We start from the raw sequence: 14,750 nt of genomic DNA, 5'->3' as shown, positions 1-14,750 counted from the left end.
TCCATTGAATAACTCGTGCTGATACAGATAGATGTGGATACCCTTTTGGCTGACCTAGAGGAGGGGTGCTGTTTTACAGGATGTTTTATATAACTGCAGCTGGCAGGAGAGAAGGGAGGGGGAGTCAATCCGAGGAACAGGCTCGTGTGTTCTCCGTCTCACCCCTGGCAAGAGCCTCTTTCCAGTTACCCGGCAGAACATGGGTACATTCTTGCGTGTCTACTTCCCCCTATGACATACCCCTCCTGGCATATAATAAACAATCTTTGAGACACGTCCCCTAGATAAAATATTCTAACGTATTTCCATTGATTAACTCCTGCTGATACATAGAGATGTAGACACCCTTTTGGCTGACCTAGAGGAGGTGTGATGTTTTACAGGATGTTTTCTATAACTGCAGCTGGCATGATGACAGGGTTAAGAGGTGTAGAGAAAGAGGGTTTAAGAGAGGGATAGAGAGAAAGCTGGAGAGAGAGGTTTAGAGCTAGAGGTACAGAGAGGAATAGAGTGAGTATAGAGAGCGATGGGTAGAGAGACAGGTATACTGTGAGCAGAGAAAGAGGGTTTAAGTGAGGGATAGAGAGAAAGCTGGAGACTAGAAATACGTGGTGTCAAGTAGTGTGGAAATATGCAGAGTGAATTTTTTTTGTGTGGGGTGAAATTCTGTGGCATTAAAGTATGTCGAGTGGTTTGGAACTGTGTGGCATGGAGCTGAATTGTGAGTTGTGAAATTGTTTTGCGTGGTGTGGCATAGACTGCAATTGTATGGAAATGAATTATGTTCCCTGGATTTAAAATATGTGGCATGGTGTTGAATTAAGGGATGTGGTGTGGAATTAGTTGGCATGGCGTGGAGTAGGATTATATGGTGTGGAGTGTAATTGTGTGGCATTGAATTGTGTGGCATGGAATTGTGTTGAGAGGAATGGAAGTATGTGTCATGGAATGGAGTGTAAATATGTGGGCTTGAATGATATTATGTGGTGGATTTTAATTATGTCCCGCTAAGTGGAATTATGTAATTGAGTGGATTCATTAATAGTGGAGTGGAATTATGCGGCATGGAATTACGTTCCATGGAGTCTAATTATGTGTTGTGGCATGGAATTAATTGGTGTGGATTTGTTTGGTGTGTCCTCCAATTGTGGGGTGTTGAGGGAAATTGTGAGACATGGAATTGTGTGGCGTGGTATGCAATTGTGTTACATGGAGTGCAATTCTGCGGAGAGGAAGTATGGGTGTGGAGTTGAATTATGTGATGTGATGTGGAATTATGGGGTGTGGTATGCAATTATGTGGCATGCAATTCTGTGCCATGGAATGGAATTATGTGGTGTGGATTTATGAGAAGTGGAGAGCACTCTATTTTGCATGTAATTCTGTGTAGTGGAATTTGTTTGCATTCACTGAGATAGACATGTTACTGTGTGGCGTGAACTACAAGTATGTGACGTGGTGTGCAATTGTGCGGAGAGGAATTAAGTGCCGTGAAGTGGATTTATGTGACATGGTGTGAAATCAAGTGGTGTGGCATAGAATTAGGTGGCAAGGAGTGGAATTATGCTCTGTGGAGTAGAATTATGAGATGTGACATGGAATGGTGTGGCATGGAATTGTCTGGTGTGGAATTGTGTGGTGTGAAATTAGTTTGGTTTGGGGATCTTAAATTTAGGTGGTAGAGTGTGGTCCAATGTGAAATTACGTGGTATGGAGTGGAATTATGTCTCATGGAGTGGAATTATGTTGCATGATGTGGAGTCGTGATGTTGCATGGAGTGAAATTGTGTGGGCTGGAGTTGAATTGTGTGGCATGGAATTGTGGGGTGTTGACTAGTGGAATTATGTGATGTAGAGTAGAATTAGGTGGCGTGAAAGTATGTGGAGAAGAGTTGTGTTGCATGGTATTGAGCGGCATTGAGAGGATTTGAATTGTGCGACATGGAGTGGAATTATGTGGCTTGGATTGGAAATATGAGGGTGGAGTGCCCTTCGGTGGCATGGAGTTGAATAGTGTGGTGCCGAATTGTGTTGCATGGAGTGAAATTGTGTTTCCTGGAGTGGAATTGTGCACCGTGGAATTGTGTGTCGTGAAATGCAATTGTGTGATGTGGAGTGCAATAGGGTGACATGGAGTGTCACTGAGTGGAGTGGAAACCATATAGCCTGGAGTGGAATTATGTGACATGGTAATGAATTGTGTGGTGTTGAGTGGAATTACGTGCCGTGGAATTACGTGGTATGGAACCGAAATCATGTCGATTTGAATTGTGTGGCATGGCATTACATGCCATGGATTGGCTTTAAGTGGTGCTGTTTTCTTTGGCATGGAATTGTGTGGTGTGAAATTGTATGGCGTGCAATTGTGTGCCATGGAGTGTAATTTTGAGACATGGAATTGTGATGAGTGCCACAGAGTGACATGGAGTGCAATTGTGTGTAGTGGGATTAACTGATGTGGAGTGGAATTATGTGACGTGGTGTGGAATTATGTGGTTTGGACTGAAAGTGTGTGGCATATAGTATAATAATGTGGCATGGCTGTACGTGACGTGCAATTGTGTCGCATGGCAAGGAATTGAGTTGAGGGGAAATATGTTGATCTGAATCATGTGGCACGAAAGGGAAGATGCATTAAGTGACACAGAGTGGAATTATGTTGTAGGGAGTGAAATTATGTGGCATAGTATGTGTCATGATGTGGATTTATATGTTGTGCACTGAAGTGGAATTCTGTGTTATGGAGTAGAATTATGTGGCATTGAATTGTGTGAGTGGAAATTTGTGGCCTGAGCGTTATTCTTAGATGTGGAATTGTGTTGCATGGAAATTATGTTGCATGGGGTGAAATGATGTGGTATGGAGTGGATTGAAAAGAGGTGGAGTGGAATTATGTGACTTGGAGGGGTAATATATGGCATTAAATTATGTGGTGTGGAGTTGAACTACGTAGCGTGGAACTTGGTTGCGTGGGATTCTGTGATGTGGAGTCGAATTGTGAGACATGGAATTGTGCAGCAGGGAGAGCAATTGTGTGGCATGAAGGGCAGATGTGTAACTTGGAGTGCAATTGTGTGATGTGGAATGCCATTGTGTGGAGTGGAGTCACGTAGGGAGGAGTGGAATTATGTTACACACATGGCATGTGACTCGTGTTGGTTTGTACAGATTTCTATCTGATTTTCGGTTTGTACAGATTTCTATCTGATTTTCGTAGTGTTTAGCATTATTGGGGCCCCATAGGTCATTTAAGTGCCTGCTGCTTGTTTCCTCTGACAGACGGTCACTTGAGAGCAATGTATCGGAGTTCAGAGTTGATCAACAGGACCCGATGTGTTCTCGGGCTCAGAGGGGAAACAAAAATTAAGGAGGATGTCTCTATCTCCCTTCAGGCCCAGGGAGGAGGGAGATGCAGCAGAGCATCAAAGGGCTGGGTGAGAAGGGAGGGGGGAATGCAAAGGTCAAAGCGCGAAAGTGAAAGTAATTGAGCAGAGCATCCAAGGACTGGGTGAGAAGGGAGGGGGGAATGCAATTAGCAGAGGAGCAGCTGTGCACGTGCATGTGTTCTCGTGCACTCAAGGTTTAGGCCAGCCAAAAGTGTGGGTAGCACTTTGAGAAACCCACATATAAAATGTCTCTTCGAGCCTTTGGCTCGCGAGACCTAAAAAGTGGTATAAGAACCACGACTGTAATAGGCACTGGGCCTATTGCCTCTAGAATCGCTGGAACCCCCAGGAACCACCCAAGGTAGTGACACAGGGGACCCACGGGAACTGTATGCAGTGTGGAAACACAACAGCGGGTTCCTATTATCTTCTATGGGGAATGACGCGGTTGGAATTTTCAAGATTAGGGACACTTCTAATCGAGTCAGGACCAAACCCTCTTGGACTTAGGTAGTTCTAGGGCTAGCACCCACAAGAGCACCGGAGTACTCGAGTTACCTCACCCAGGGAAGCCGGGTGCATAGGTGTCTTTTGGTGTCGGGTCGCGTCGTCGATTTCAATCGAAGCCTGCAAGGAACTGCTGCTGCCGGAAAGAGGTGAAGAGTCCGAAGAGATCCAAGCCTGGATCTAGGATGTAAGGAACCTGAAAGCAGAGGGGACAGAGTCTGGGTCACCTGCCAGTGACCTAGGGCAGGATGGAATGCCCACAGATGTCGGGTGCTTCAGGTGAGTTGATAGGTGTCTTGACTCTCCAGCCACGAGGTCCAGGAGGCGTCGACGAAGTCCACAAGCTGGATTTGAGCTGTCTGCAAAGTCTGTCGAGTGCTGCGGTGTCGGCGACCAGGAAGGACCCAACAAGCTTTGGCAAGTCACAGGAAATCAGAGAAAGGACTGCGGTGCAGACCAGCAAGGTCTGATGGACTCACCCAGCGAGAGTAAGTAAGGGCAAGTCTGGAGCAACCAGAAAAGCCCCAGCAGAAGTGGAGTTGCCTTCGTGGGACCTGCTAGCCAACGGGCTAGTGATCGCGAAGGAGCCTCGAGCGGTCGCACGTGGAGCTGGCCCACGGGTCACTCGTGGAGTGGAGGCTAACAATCTTCGGTGCAGGAGGTGCTCAAGGCTGGGAATACTAGGAGCCCAAAGCACAACTTCGAGGAGGACCAGGAAGATAGTGTTGCTGCAAACGTTCACGGTGTCCAGGGGTCATGGTTCCACGTTACCCACGATAGCCACGGGCCTCAGCTTTGCTGTGGACTCAGGGTAGCCTCGAGGAAGTCCAGAAATCCACCTCTGGTGATGCAGAAACTTCGGCATCCGGCGGGAGCTTCAGAATTGCAGACCGGTCAGTTGCTTCTTTGGTGCCTGCCAAGCAGGGGAGTCACTCCTTGACCCCAAGGGAGATTTCTTTCGTCTTCTAGTCGTGATAGAAAGTCGAAGGTCCAGGATATATGTTGCAGAGGTTCGTCCAGGGTAATCTAAAGTCCTAAGGACTGGATTCCTATACTTATACTAAGTTTAGGGGATGGACTAACTCTAAGGCCCCACCTATGGGTGGATCTGGGGTGGGGGTGGTTACACACCTTCCCCTTTGTCCAGTTTCGCGCCAGAGCAGGGCCCCTGCAACCGGTTTGAACCAGGCTATGCACAGGAACACCTTGTGTGCCCCAGGCAGTGTCTCAAAAGCATTCTCTGAATGCACCCACCCTGCCCCAATACACATCTGCCTGTCTGGGGAGGTGGTTACACCTCCCTGTGACAGGAAACCTATTGTCCAGGCCTCCCCTGCCGGAGTTTCCCTCAGCAGCAGGAGGCCAGACCCGTGTCTGTGGCAGTGGCATCCATTTAGTGATGCCAGGTCTTTGGAAAGATTTAACCGGGTTAAGCCAGTGTGAACATGTCTCTCCCTCTAGAAGGGTGGAATGCTACCCCCGCCGCCAGGACTGGCGGGGCGGTAGTATTCCAAAGCGTTTGACACCAAACACCTCATGTTTTGATGCAGCCATCCCAAAGTTAGCATTTACCACGAGGTTATAATGCACTTAAGAGAATATGGTATGGCTGTATCACAGAACAGCCATAAGGAAGTATTTCCGAAAGCTGCAGAGGGGCTCAGCTCATGCGTGGGCACCCTCTCACACAAAACCAAGCACTCTGCCTTCAGGATTGTCAAGGCTTGCCATAGGAATGGCTTATACGTTTATATGTGGCTGTATAAGGTAGTGATATAGGTAGCCTATACCACAATAGGGGTGCAAGCACACCCTTACCCAGGCTGCAGTATCAGACCTGTGGTGTCATTTTGGAGTGCTTTCCAGGGGTGGCATAATACATGCTGCAGCCCCTGGTAGGCCTCTGAGGTACCTATATGGTATACCATACAATCGGGGCTTATAAGGCACTCCAGAATCCAATTAGATATGTACCTAATGTACATGGAAACCATTTTAGAGAGGAAGCAGCTAGGTTGTGGTCCTGATTAGCAGGGTCACAGCCAGACTAAGGTCGAAAAACAGTGAAGCACCAGCAAAAAGTGGGGGTACCCCTGTGAAGCAGATCCTACTCTCCTACAGTCTGGATAAAACCGCAGTTCGTGTGTGTAAGTTACCCCTGGGCACGCGTGAGAAGTGGTGCCCAGCAGCAGTCTGTGCTTTGTTAAGTTGCATGTTGTCCCCTGAGGTACAGGGGCCCCCAGAGTCTTCAGGACCCCAACCTATCTTGTGGGGCCCCTTAAGCCCAAAGTAAATGAATATATGTGAGTTATGGGAAGCTGGAGGTTCCCTTTTCACATTGTGCGGGGGGAGAGGAATAATTTTGCGTTGGGCCACTGCTGAGTAGTGCTTCTTTCTAAACCAAAGCACCTCACCTGCCTGGCTGTACCCCAAACTTGCCTTTTTATAGAGGCAGTGAGTCAGCACGACGTGCACAGCAGTGCATGGCGCTGAACTTGCAACATACCAGTTGCACACATGCACATGTCGAGACCAGAGGCCTCCGGCAGCAGTGGGCGTTTCTGGCCCTGTGGCCTCCTTACTGCAGTGTCAAGTGAGACTTGTCCATGCGTTAAGTGTATGGAATGAGAAAAGAGCCTGTCCCGCTGCTGAGAGCACAGCAGTCAGCGGAGACCGGCACGTGTGTTAGACATGAAATGCAGTGCACATCCAAAGACACTGCCGCCCAGACCGCAGACACACGTGTAAGCCGCAGCGATCCATGAAATACAGTGCACCACCACAGGCACTGCCATCTACACTGCAGCGCCACCAACACTGTCGCCTGCACCGTACGAACCACAGACGCTGCCAACCAGGCACAAGTGCCTTGAAGTGAACGGCAGCGCCATAGACGTTGTAGCAAAGGCATAATTGTTCGGAAACAATAAGCTTTGGGAAACAAGAAAGCTCGCTGCTCCGTGACCTCGCTTAATTGTGCGACGGCCAGAGACTTGGATATAATGAAGGGGGCTCGAGGGAAGCGTTGGAAGGGGGAGCGGGAGGGGTTCACTATCTGATTAGACAAAGAACACACAAAAAGCAAGACCGGGAGTGGTGCGGGCGCGCGCTGTAAGGAATGCAGCTGATGCCCCTGCCATCGAAACCTGACCCAAACCCGATGGCCCCTGCGCACCAATGCTGGCTCCCGAGAGCAAAACACTCTGGGAGTGAACATTTCAGGAAAAGCTGGGACATCCACACGCTTTTGGCTAATTGGGTGCTGAAGCCAGACGCAAAAATCAATAGCATGTATGTGAGACGGTGGCCTGATATATGCTGTCCACTAGTTCTAGTGGGCACTTTGTATCAGTCCAAACAACCCCTTATGGTGATAGGTTAAAGACAACCTTTATTGAAAGCTATCCTAGTGGTAGCTATGGAGAGCAGCCTTCAGGCTAAGTCTTGAAGGAATGTAAAACAGCTTGTTTTACCAGTCTATAATCTCTTGAATGATCTAATGAAAGGACAACCACACCAGGTATATATTTAAAATATATGTATTTAAGATAAAACACACCCCTCTAGTCTCTTTCTGAGACTGGAGTTCGAAGTACTTTGGTTACAATTGTTTAAGCATCAGTAAAAGCACAAATACACGTTTGGGCCCTAGGGGCGTACTAAACCATATACCAAGAAAGTGGTATAAGAACCACAACTGGAATAGACACAAGGCCTAGAGCCTCTACAATCGCTGGGACCCCAAGGAACCGCCCAAGGTAGTGACACAGGGGACCCACGGGGACTGTATGCAGTGTGTAAACACAACCGCGGGTTCCCGTTATCTTCTATGGGCAATGTCGCGGTTGGAAATTTAAAGATTAGGGACACTTCTAAACAAGTCAGGACCGAAACCGCTTGGACTTAAGAAGTTTTAGGGCTAGCACCCACGAGAGTACCAGAGTACTCGAGTTACCTCACCCAGGGAAGCTAGGTGCATAGGTGTCTTTTGGTGTCGGGTCGCGTCGTCTATTTCAATGGGAGCCTGCAAGGAACTGCTGCTGCCGTGAAGAGGAGAAGTGTCCAAGCCTGGATCTGGGATGTAAGGAACCTGAAAGCAAAGGGGACAGAGTCGGGGTCACTAGCCAGTGACCGAGGGCAGGATGGACCAATGCCCACAGATATCGGGTGCTTCAGGTGAGTTGATGGGTGTATTGACTCTTCAGCCACGAGGTCCAGGAGGCGTCGACGAAGTCCACGAGAAGGATTCTTGCTGTCCCACGAAGTCTGTCGAGTGCTGCCGTGTCAGCGACCAGAATGGACCTAACAAGCCCTGGCAACGGCAAGTCATTGGAATATAGAGAAAGGACTGCGGTGCAGACCAGCAAGGTCTGAGGGATTCACCCAGTGAGGGTAAGTAAGGGCACATCTGGAGCAACCAGGAAAGCCCAGGCAGAAAAGGAGTTGCCTTCATGGGGACCTGCTAGCCAACGGGCTAGTGATCGCGAAGGAGCCTCGAGCGGTCGCACTTGAAGTTGGCCCACGGGTCACTCGTGGAGTGGAGGCCAACTATCTTCGGTGCAGGAGGTGCTCAAGGCTGGGGCTACTCGGAGCCCAAAGGAAAACTTCGAGGATGTCCAGGAAGATAGTGTTGCTGCAAAAGATCACGGTGTCCAGGGGTCACGGTTCCACGTCACCCACGATAGCCACAGGCCTCAGCTTTGCTGCAGACTCAGGGTAGCCTCGAGGAAGTCTGGAAATCAACCTCAGGTGATGTAAAGACTGCGGTGTCCGGCGGGAGTATCAGCGATGCAGACCGGTCAGTTGCTTCTTTGGTGCCTGCCAAGCAGGGGAGTCACTCCTTGACCCCAAGGGAGATTTCTTCAGTCTTCTAGTTAAAGGAGAATGTTGAAGGTCCAGGATATTTGTTGCAGAGTTTCGTCCAGGGTAATCTCAAGTCCTAGGACTGGATTCCTATACTTATAGTAAGTTTAGGGGATGGACTAACTCTAAGGCCCCACCTATGGGTGGGCTTGGAAAGAGTGATGGTTACACCCATTTCCTTTGTCCAGTTTCACTTCAGAGCAGGGGCAGGTAGCCCCTGCAACCGGTTTGAACTGGACTATGCACAGGGACACCAAGTGTGCCTCCAGTGCAGGTCTTCAAAGCACCAGAGAGTGCTCCCGCCCAGCCCCAATACACATCTGCCTGTCTGGGGAAGTGGTTTCACCTCCCTGTGACAGGAAACCTATTGTCCAGGCCTCCCCTGCCGGAGATTCGGTCAGCAGCAGGAGGCCAGACCCGTGTCTGTGGCAGAGGCATCCATTTTGTGATGCAAGGGCTCTGGAAAATCCTACCAGGTTTAGCCAGTGTGAACATTTCTCTCCCTCTAGAAGGGTGGAATGCTACCCCCGCCGCCAGAATTGGCGGATGGTAGTATTCCAAAGTGTTTGACATCAAACACAACATGTTTTGATGCAGCCATCCCAAAGTTAACATTTACAGTGAGGTTATAATGCACTTAAGAGTATATGGTATGGCTGTATCACCGAACAGCCATAAGGAAGTATTTCCGAAAGCTGCAGAGGGGCTCAGCTCATGCTTGGGCACCCTCTCACATAAAACCAAGCACTCTGTCTTCAGGATTGTCAAGGCCTGCCAAAGGAGTGCATTATAGGTTTATATGTGACTGTATAGGGTAGTGAGATAGGTAGCCTATACCACGATAAGGGGTGCAAGCACACCCTTACCCAGTTCCCAGGGGTGGCATAATATATGCTGCAACCCCTGGTAGGCCTCTGTGGTACCTATGCCCTAGGTACATAGTATACCATATACTAGGGGCTTATAAGGCACTCCAGAATCCAATTAGATTTGTACCTAATGTACATACAACCATTTTAGAGAGGAAGCAGCTAGGCTGTGGTCCTGATTAGCAGGGCCACAGCCAGACTAAGGTAAAAAAACAGTGAAACACCAGCAGAAAGTGGGGGTACCCATGTGAAGCAGATCATACTCTCCTACAATCTAAGCACCACACGCACGAGCTTCTACTGAAGATGAAGTTATTCCAAGAGGTTGATTTCCCATGCAGCGCATGCGCGCAGCCATAGGCTCTACCTAAATAGGGATGGGGTAACTGTTGTCAATTACCCACCCCATAGAATGTAAGGTATGACATGTGCTTAGCTCCAGAAATGTATTCTGCACGACCCCCTCCCCAGGTTCCACCCTCTTCTGGAAAATCTTTATGCCCTAGAGCGCAAACCATAGATGCAAACCCAAGTATGGTTGGTGCCGGTCTGACCTCTAGAGGGGATCTTTGTCCCCCACATACAGCGCAGGAGGGTGCGATTTCTCAGCCTCGGAAGACCCAAAAAGCCCACAGTAAGAGACTGAATTGTATATATTTGACTAAGGTCACACAATTGGCTAAGGGCATTGAGGGAGGATGGGGATTCGCTATCCAATAAATGCGTTCATTATATAAGAGCCATACTGAACTGCCACTCATTAATGCACAAAGATATTCTGTCCAATAAGAGATCCAACAAGCCTTTGTGGAATGGGGGCCTTTTGACTATATTGAAATTTGGCTTAAGGACCTTAAAATGGTAGAAGGGCTTGTGGAATTGGAACTTAGGAAAAAGCCACCGGTGGGCACTCAAATGCAATCCCAACTTAGGCCACCTCATCCTGCTCCCCAGGTAGGAACAATGATTCAGGGCTCTCAAGGGTGGATTGAATGGGAGAAAGGAGCATCGTCAGTGAATCCGACAGTCAGTGAATCCTCTGAGACTCTCTACTTTCCACAGTCTGACAGTCACTGACTCCATCGGGAGTCTCCACTTTCCACAGTCAGTCAATCCTCTGGGAGTCTCTACATTCCACAGTCTGAAAGTCACCGAATCCGACAGTCACTGAACACTCTGAGAGTCTCTGCTTTCCACAGTCTGACAGTCAGTGAATCCTCTGAGACTCTCTACTTTGCACAGTCTGACAGTCAGTGAATCCTCTGAGACTCTCTACTTTGCACAGTCTGACAGTCAGTGAATCCTCTGAGACTCTCTACTTTGCACAGTCTGACAGTCAGTGAATCCTCTGAGACTCTCTACTTTCAACAGTCTGAAAGTCAGTAAATCCTCTGAGACTCTCTACGTTGCACAGTCTGACAGTCACTGACTCCATCGGGAGTCTCCACTTTCCACAGTCAGTCAATCCTCTGGGAGTCTCTACATTCCACAGTCTGAAAGTCACCGAATCCGACAGTCACTGAACACTCTGAGAGTCTCTGCTTTCCACAGTCTGACAGTCACTGAATCCTCTGAGACTCTCTACTTTCCACTGTCTGACAGTCAGTGAATCCTCTGAGACTCTCTACTTTGCACAGTCTGACAGTCAGTGAATCCTCTGAGACTCTCTACTTTGCACAGTCTGACAGTCAGTGAATCCTCTGAGACTCTCTACTTTGCACAGTCTGACAGTCATTGAATCCTCTGAGACTCTCTACTTTGCACAGTCTGACAGTCAGTGAATACTCTGAGACTCTCTACTTTCCACTGTCTGACAGTCAGTGAATCCTCTGAGACTCTCTACTTTCCACAGTCACCGAATCCAACAGTCACTGAACACTGAGAGTCTCTGCTTTCCACAGTCTGACAGTCAGTTAATCTGGCACTCAGTGAATCCTCTGAGACTCTCTACTTTGCACAGTCTGACAGTCAGTGAATCCTCTGAGACTCTCTACTTTCCGCAGTCTGACAGTCAGTGAATCCTCTGAGACTCTCTACTTTCCACAGTATGACAGTCAGCAATTCCAGCAGTCAGTGAATCCTCTGAGACTCTCTACTTTGCACAGTCTGACAGTCAGTGAATCCTCTGAGACTCTCTACTTTGCACAGTCTGACAGTCATTGAATCCTCTGAGACTCTCTACTTTGCACAGTCTGACAGTCAGTGAATACTCTGAGACTCTCTACTTTCCACTGTCTGACAGTCAGTGAATCCTCTGAGACTCTCTACTTTCCACAGTCACCGAATCCAACAGTCACTGAACACTGAGAGTCTCTGCTTTCCACAGTCTGACAGTCAGTTAATCTGGCACTCAGTGAATCCTCTGAGACTCTCTACTTTCCACAGTCTGACAGTCAGTGAATCCTCTGAGACTCTCTACTTTGCACAGTCTGACAGTCAGTGAATCCTCTGAGACTCTCTACTTTACACAGTCTGACAGTCAGTGAATCCTCTAAGACTCTCTACTTTCCGCAGTCTGACAGTCAGTGAATCCTCTGAGACTCTCTACTTTCCACAGTACGACAGTCAGCAATTCCAACAGTCAGTGAATCCTCTGAGACTCTCTACTTTGCACAGTCTGACAGTCAGTGAATCCTCTGAGACTCTCTACTTTGCACAGTCTGACAGTCATTGAATCCTCTGAGACTCTCTACTTTGCACAGTCTGACAGTCAGTGAATCCTCTGAGACTCTCTACTTTCCACTGTCTGACAGTCAGTGAATCCTCTGAGACTCTCTACTTTCCACAGTCACCGAATCCAACAGTCACTGAACACTGTGAGAGTCTCTGCTTTCCACAGTCTGACAGTCAGTTAATCTGGCAGTCAGTTAATCCGACAGTCACTGAACCCTCTGAGACTCTCTACTTTCCACAGTTTGACTGTTAGTGAATCTGACAGTCATTGAATCCTCGAGACTCTCTACTTGCCACAGTCTGACAGTCATTGAATCCTCTGAGACTCTCTACTTTTCACAGTCTGACAGTCAGTGAATCCTGAGACTCTCTACTTTGCGCAGTCTGACAGTCAGTGAATCATCTGAGACTCTCTACTTTCCACAGCCTGACAGTCAGTGAATCCTCTGAGACTCTCTACTTTCAACAGTCTGAAAGTCAGTAAATCCTCTGAGACTCTCTACTTTCCACAATATGACAGTCAGCGAATCCAACAGTCAGTGAATCCTCTGAGACTCTCTACTTTCCACTGTCTGACAGTCAGTGAATCCTCTGAGACTCTCTACTTTCCACAGTCACTGAATCCGACAGTCACTGAACACTGTGAGAGTCTCTGCTTTCCACAGTCTGACAGTCAGTTACTCTGGCAGTCAGTGAATCCGACAGTCAGTGAATCCTATAAGAGTCTCTATTTTCCACGTTCTGACAGTCATTTATTCTGTCAGTCAGTGAATCCTCTGAGAGTCCCTACTTTCCACAGTCTGACAGTCCGTGAATCCTACATTCGGTGAAATCTCTGGGAGTCTCCAATTTCCACAGTCAGTCAATCCTCTAGGAGTCTCTACATTCCACTGTCTCAAAGCCAGTGAATCCGTCAGTCACTGAATCCTCAGAGAATGAGTCTCTCTTTTCCACAGTCTGATAGTCAGTGAAGCGCAAGGTCAGTGAATCCCCTGAGAGCCTTCATTTTGAAAACTCTTTGCAGTAAATTTGGGCCATTTCTGTGTGATTCCTTGATTTTGTATATAACGCTCATTCCTCAGTTTGTAACCTTCAATCCACTTTTTCTGACCCTCAGTTCTCTGTTTTTACCCTCCATTTGACCCTCCCCTTCCGCTTACAGGAAGACAGACCTCCATGTGCATTGGTGGTTCCGCCCGTCCCTCGTCGCCAGGACCTACTCATCCGGCACGTTGCATGTGTACATCCGGATGTCAGTGCCATCGCCTCCTCTGCGGTAGGTGTATGAAATACTTACAGCTTTGTGACTAACCCATGGGCCACTAATAACATGTGTCACTGAGCCACTGGCTACTTACTGCATGTGTCACTGAGCCATTGGCTACTTACTGTATCTATCACTGAGCCATGGGCTACTTCCTGATGTCACTGAGCCATGGGCTACTTACTGTATCTGTCACTGAGCCATTGGCTACTTACTGTATCTATCACTGAGCCATGGGCTACTTCCTGATCTGTCACTGAACCATGGGCTACTTACTGTATCGGTCACTGAGCCATTGGCTACTTACTGTATCTGTCACTGAGCCATGGGCTACTTCCTGATCTGTCACTGAGCCATGGGCTACTTACTGTATGAGTCACTGAGCCATGGGCTACTTACTGCATGTGTCACTGAGCTATGGGCTACTCACTGCATATGTCACTGAGCCATGGGCTACTTACTGATCTGTCACTGAGCCACGGGCTACTCACCACATATCACTGAGCCATGGGCTACTTACTGCATGTGTCACTGAGCCATGGGCTACTTACTGTATCTGTCACTGAGCCATGGGCTACTTACTGTATCTGTCACTGAGCCATGGGCTACTCACTGTATAAGTGACTGAGTCATGGCCTACTTACCACATGCCACTCTGCCATGGACTCCTTACTGTATGTGTCACTAAGCAATTTGCTACTTACTGCATGTGTCACTGAGCCACGGGCTACTCACCACATATCACTGAGCCATGGGCTACTTACTGCATGTGTCACTGAGCCACGGGCAACTCACCACATATCACTGAGCCATGGGCTACTTACTGCATGTGTCACTGAGCCACGGGCAACTCACCACATATCACTGAGCCATGGACTACTTACTGCATGTGTCACTGTGCTATGGGCGACTCACTGCATATGTCACTGTGGCATGGGCTACTTACCACATGCCACTGAGCCATGGGCTACTTACTACAGGTGTCACTGAGCCATGGGCTACTCACTGCATATGTCACTAAGCACTGGGCTATTTACTGGCCTGTTTCACTGAGCCATGACTACTCACTACATATGTCACTGTGGCATGAGCTACTTATTGCCGTTGTCACTGAGCCATGGCTACTTACTGCATGTGTCACTGAGCAATGGGCTACTTACTGATCTGTCACTAAGCCATGGGCTACTC

General features: G+C 48.4%; 1 protein-coding gene across 4 annotated transcripts in view; it reads left to right on the top strand.

Moving 5' to 3' along the window:
* Positions 1 to 14,750, top strand: part of LOC146808685 (E3 ubiquitin-protein ligase CBL-like) — a 417,764-nt gene that overhangs the window by 300,478 nt on the left and 102,536 nt on the right. For all 4 annotated transcript variants that reach the window (XM_085615485.1, XM_085615487.1, XM_085615486.1 and 1 more), the window contains exon 9: positions 13,461 to 13,574. In XM_085615485.1, the coding sequence (XP_085471611.1) occupies positions 13,461 to 13,574 (114 nt within the window). The remainder of the gene's footprint in view (positions 1 to 13,460; positions 13,575 to 14,750) is intronic.

This window comes from Triturus cristatus, chromosome 7 (genome assembly GCF_964204655.1).
Source record: "Triturus cristatus chromosome 7, aTriCri1.1, whole genome shotgun sequence".
Lineage (NCBI taxonomy): Eukaryota > Metazoa > Chordata > Amphibia > Caudata > Salamandridae > Triturus > Triturus cristatus.
Note: the sequence above shows the minus strand (reverse complement) of the source record. Positions and strands in the feature narration are given on the sequence as shown.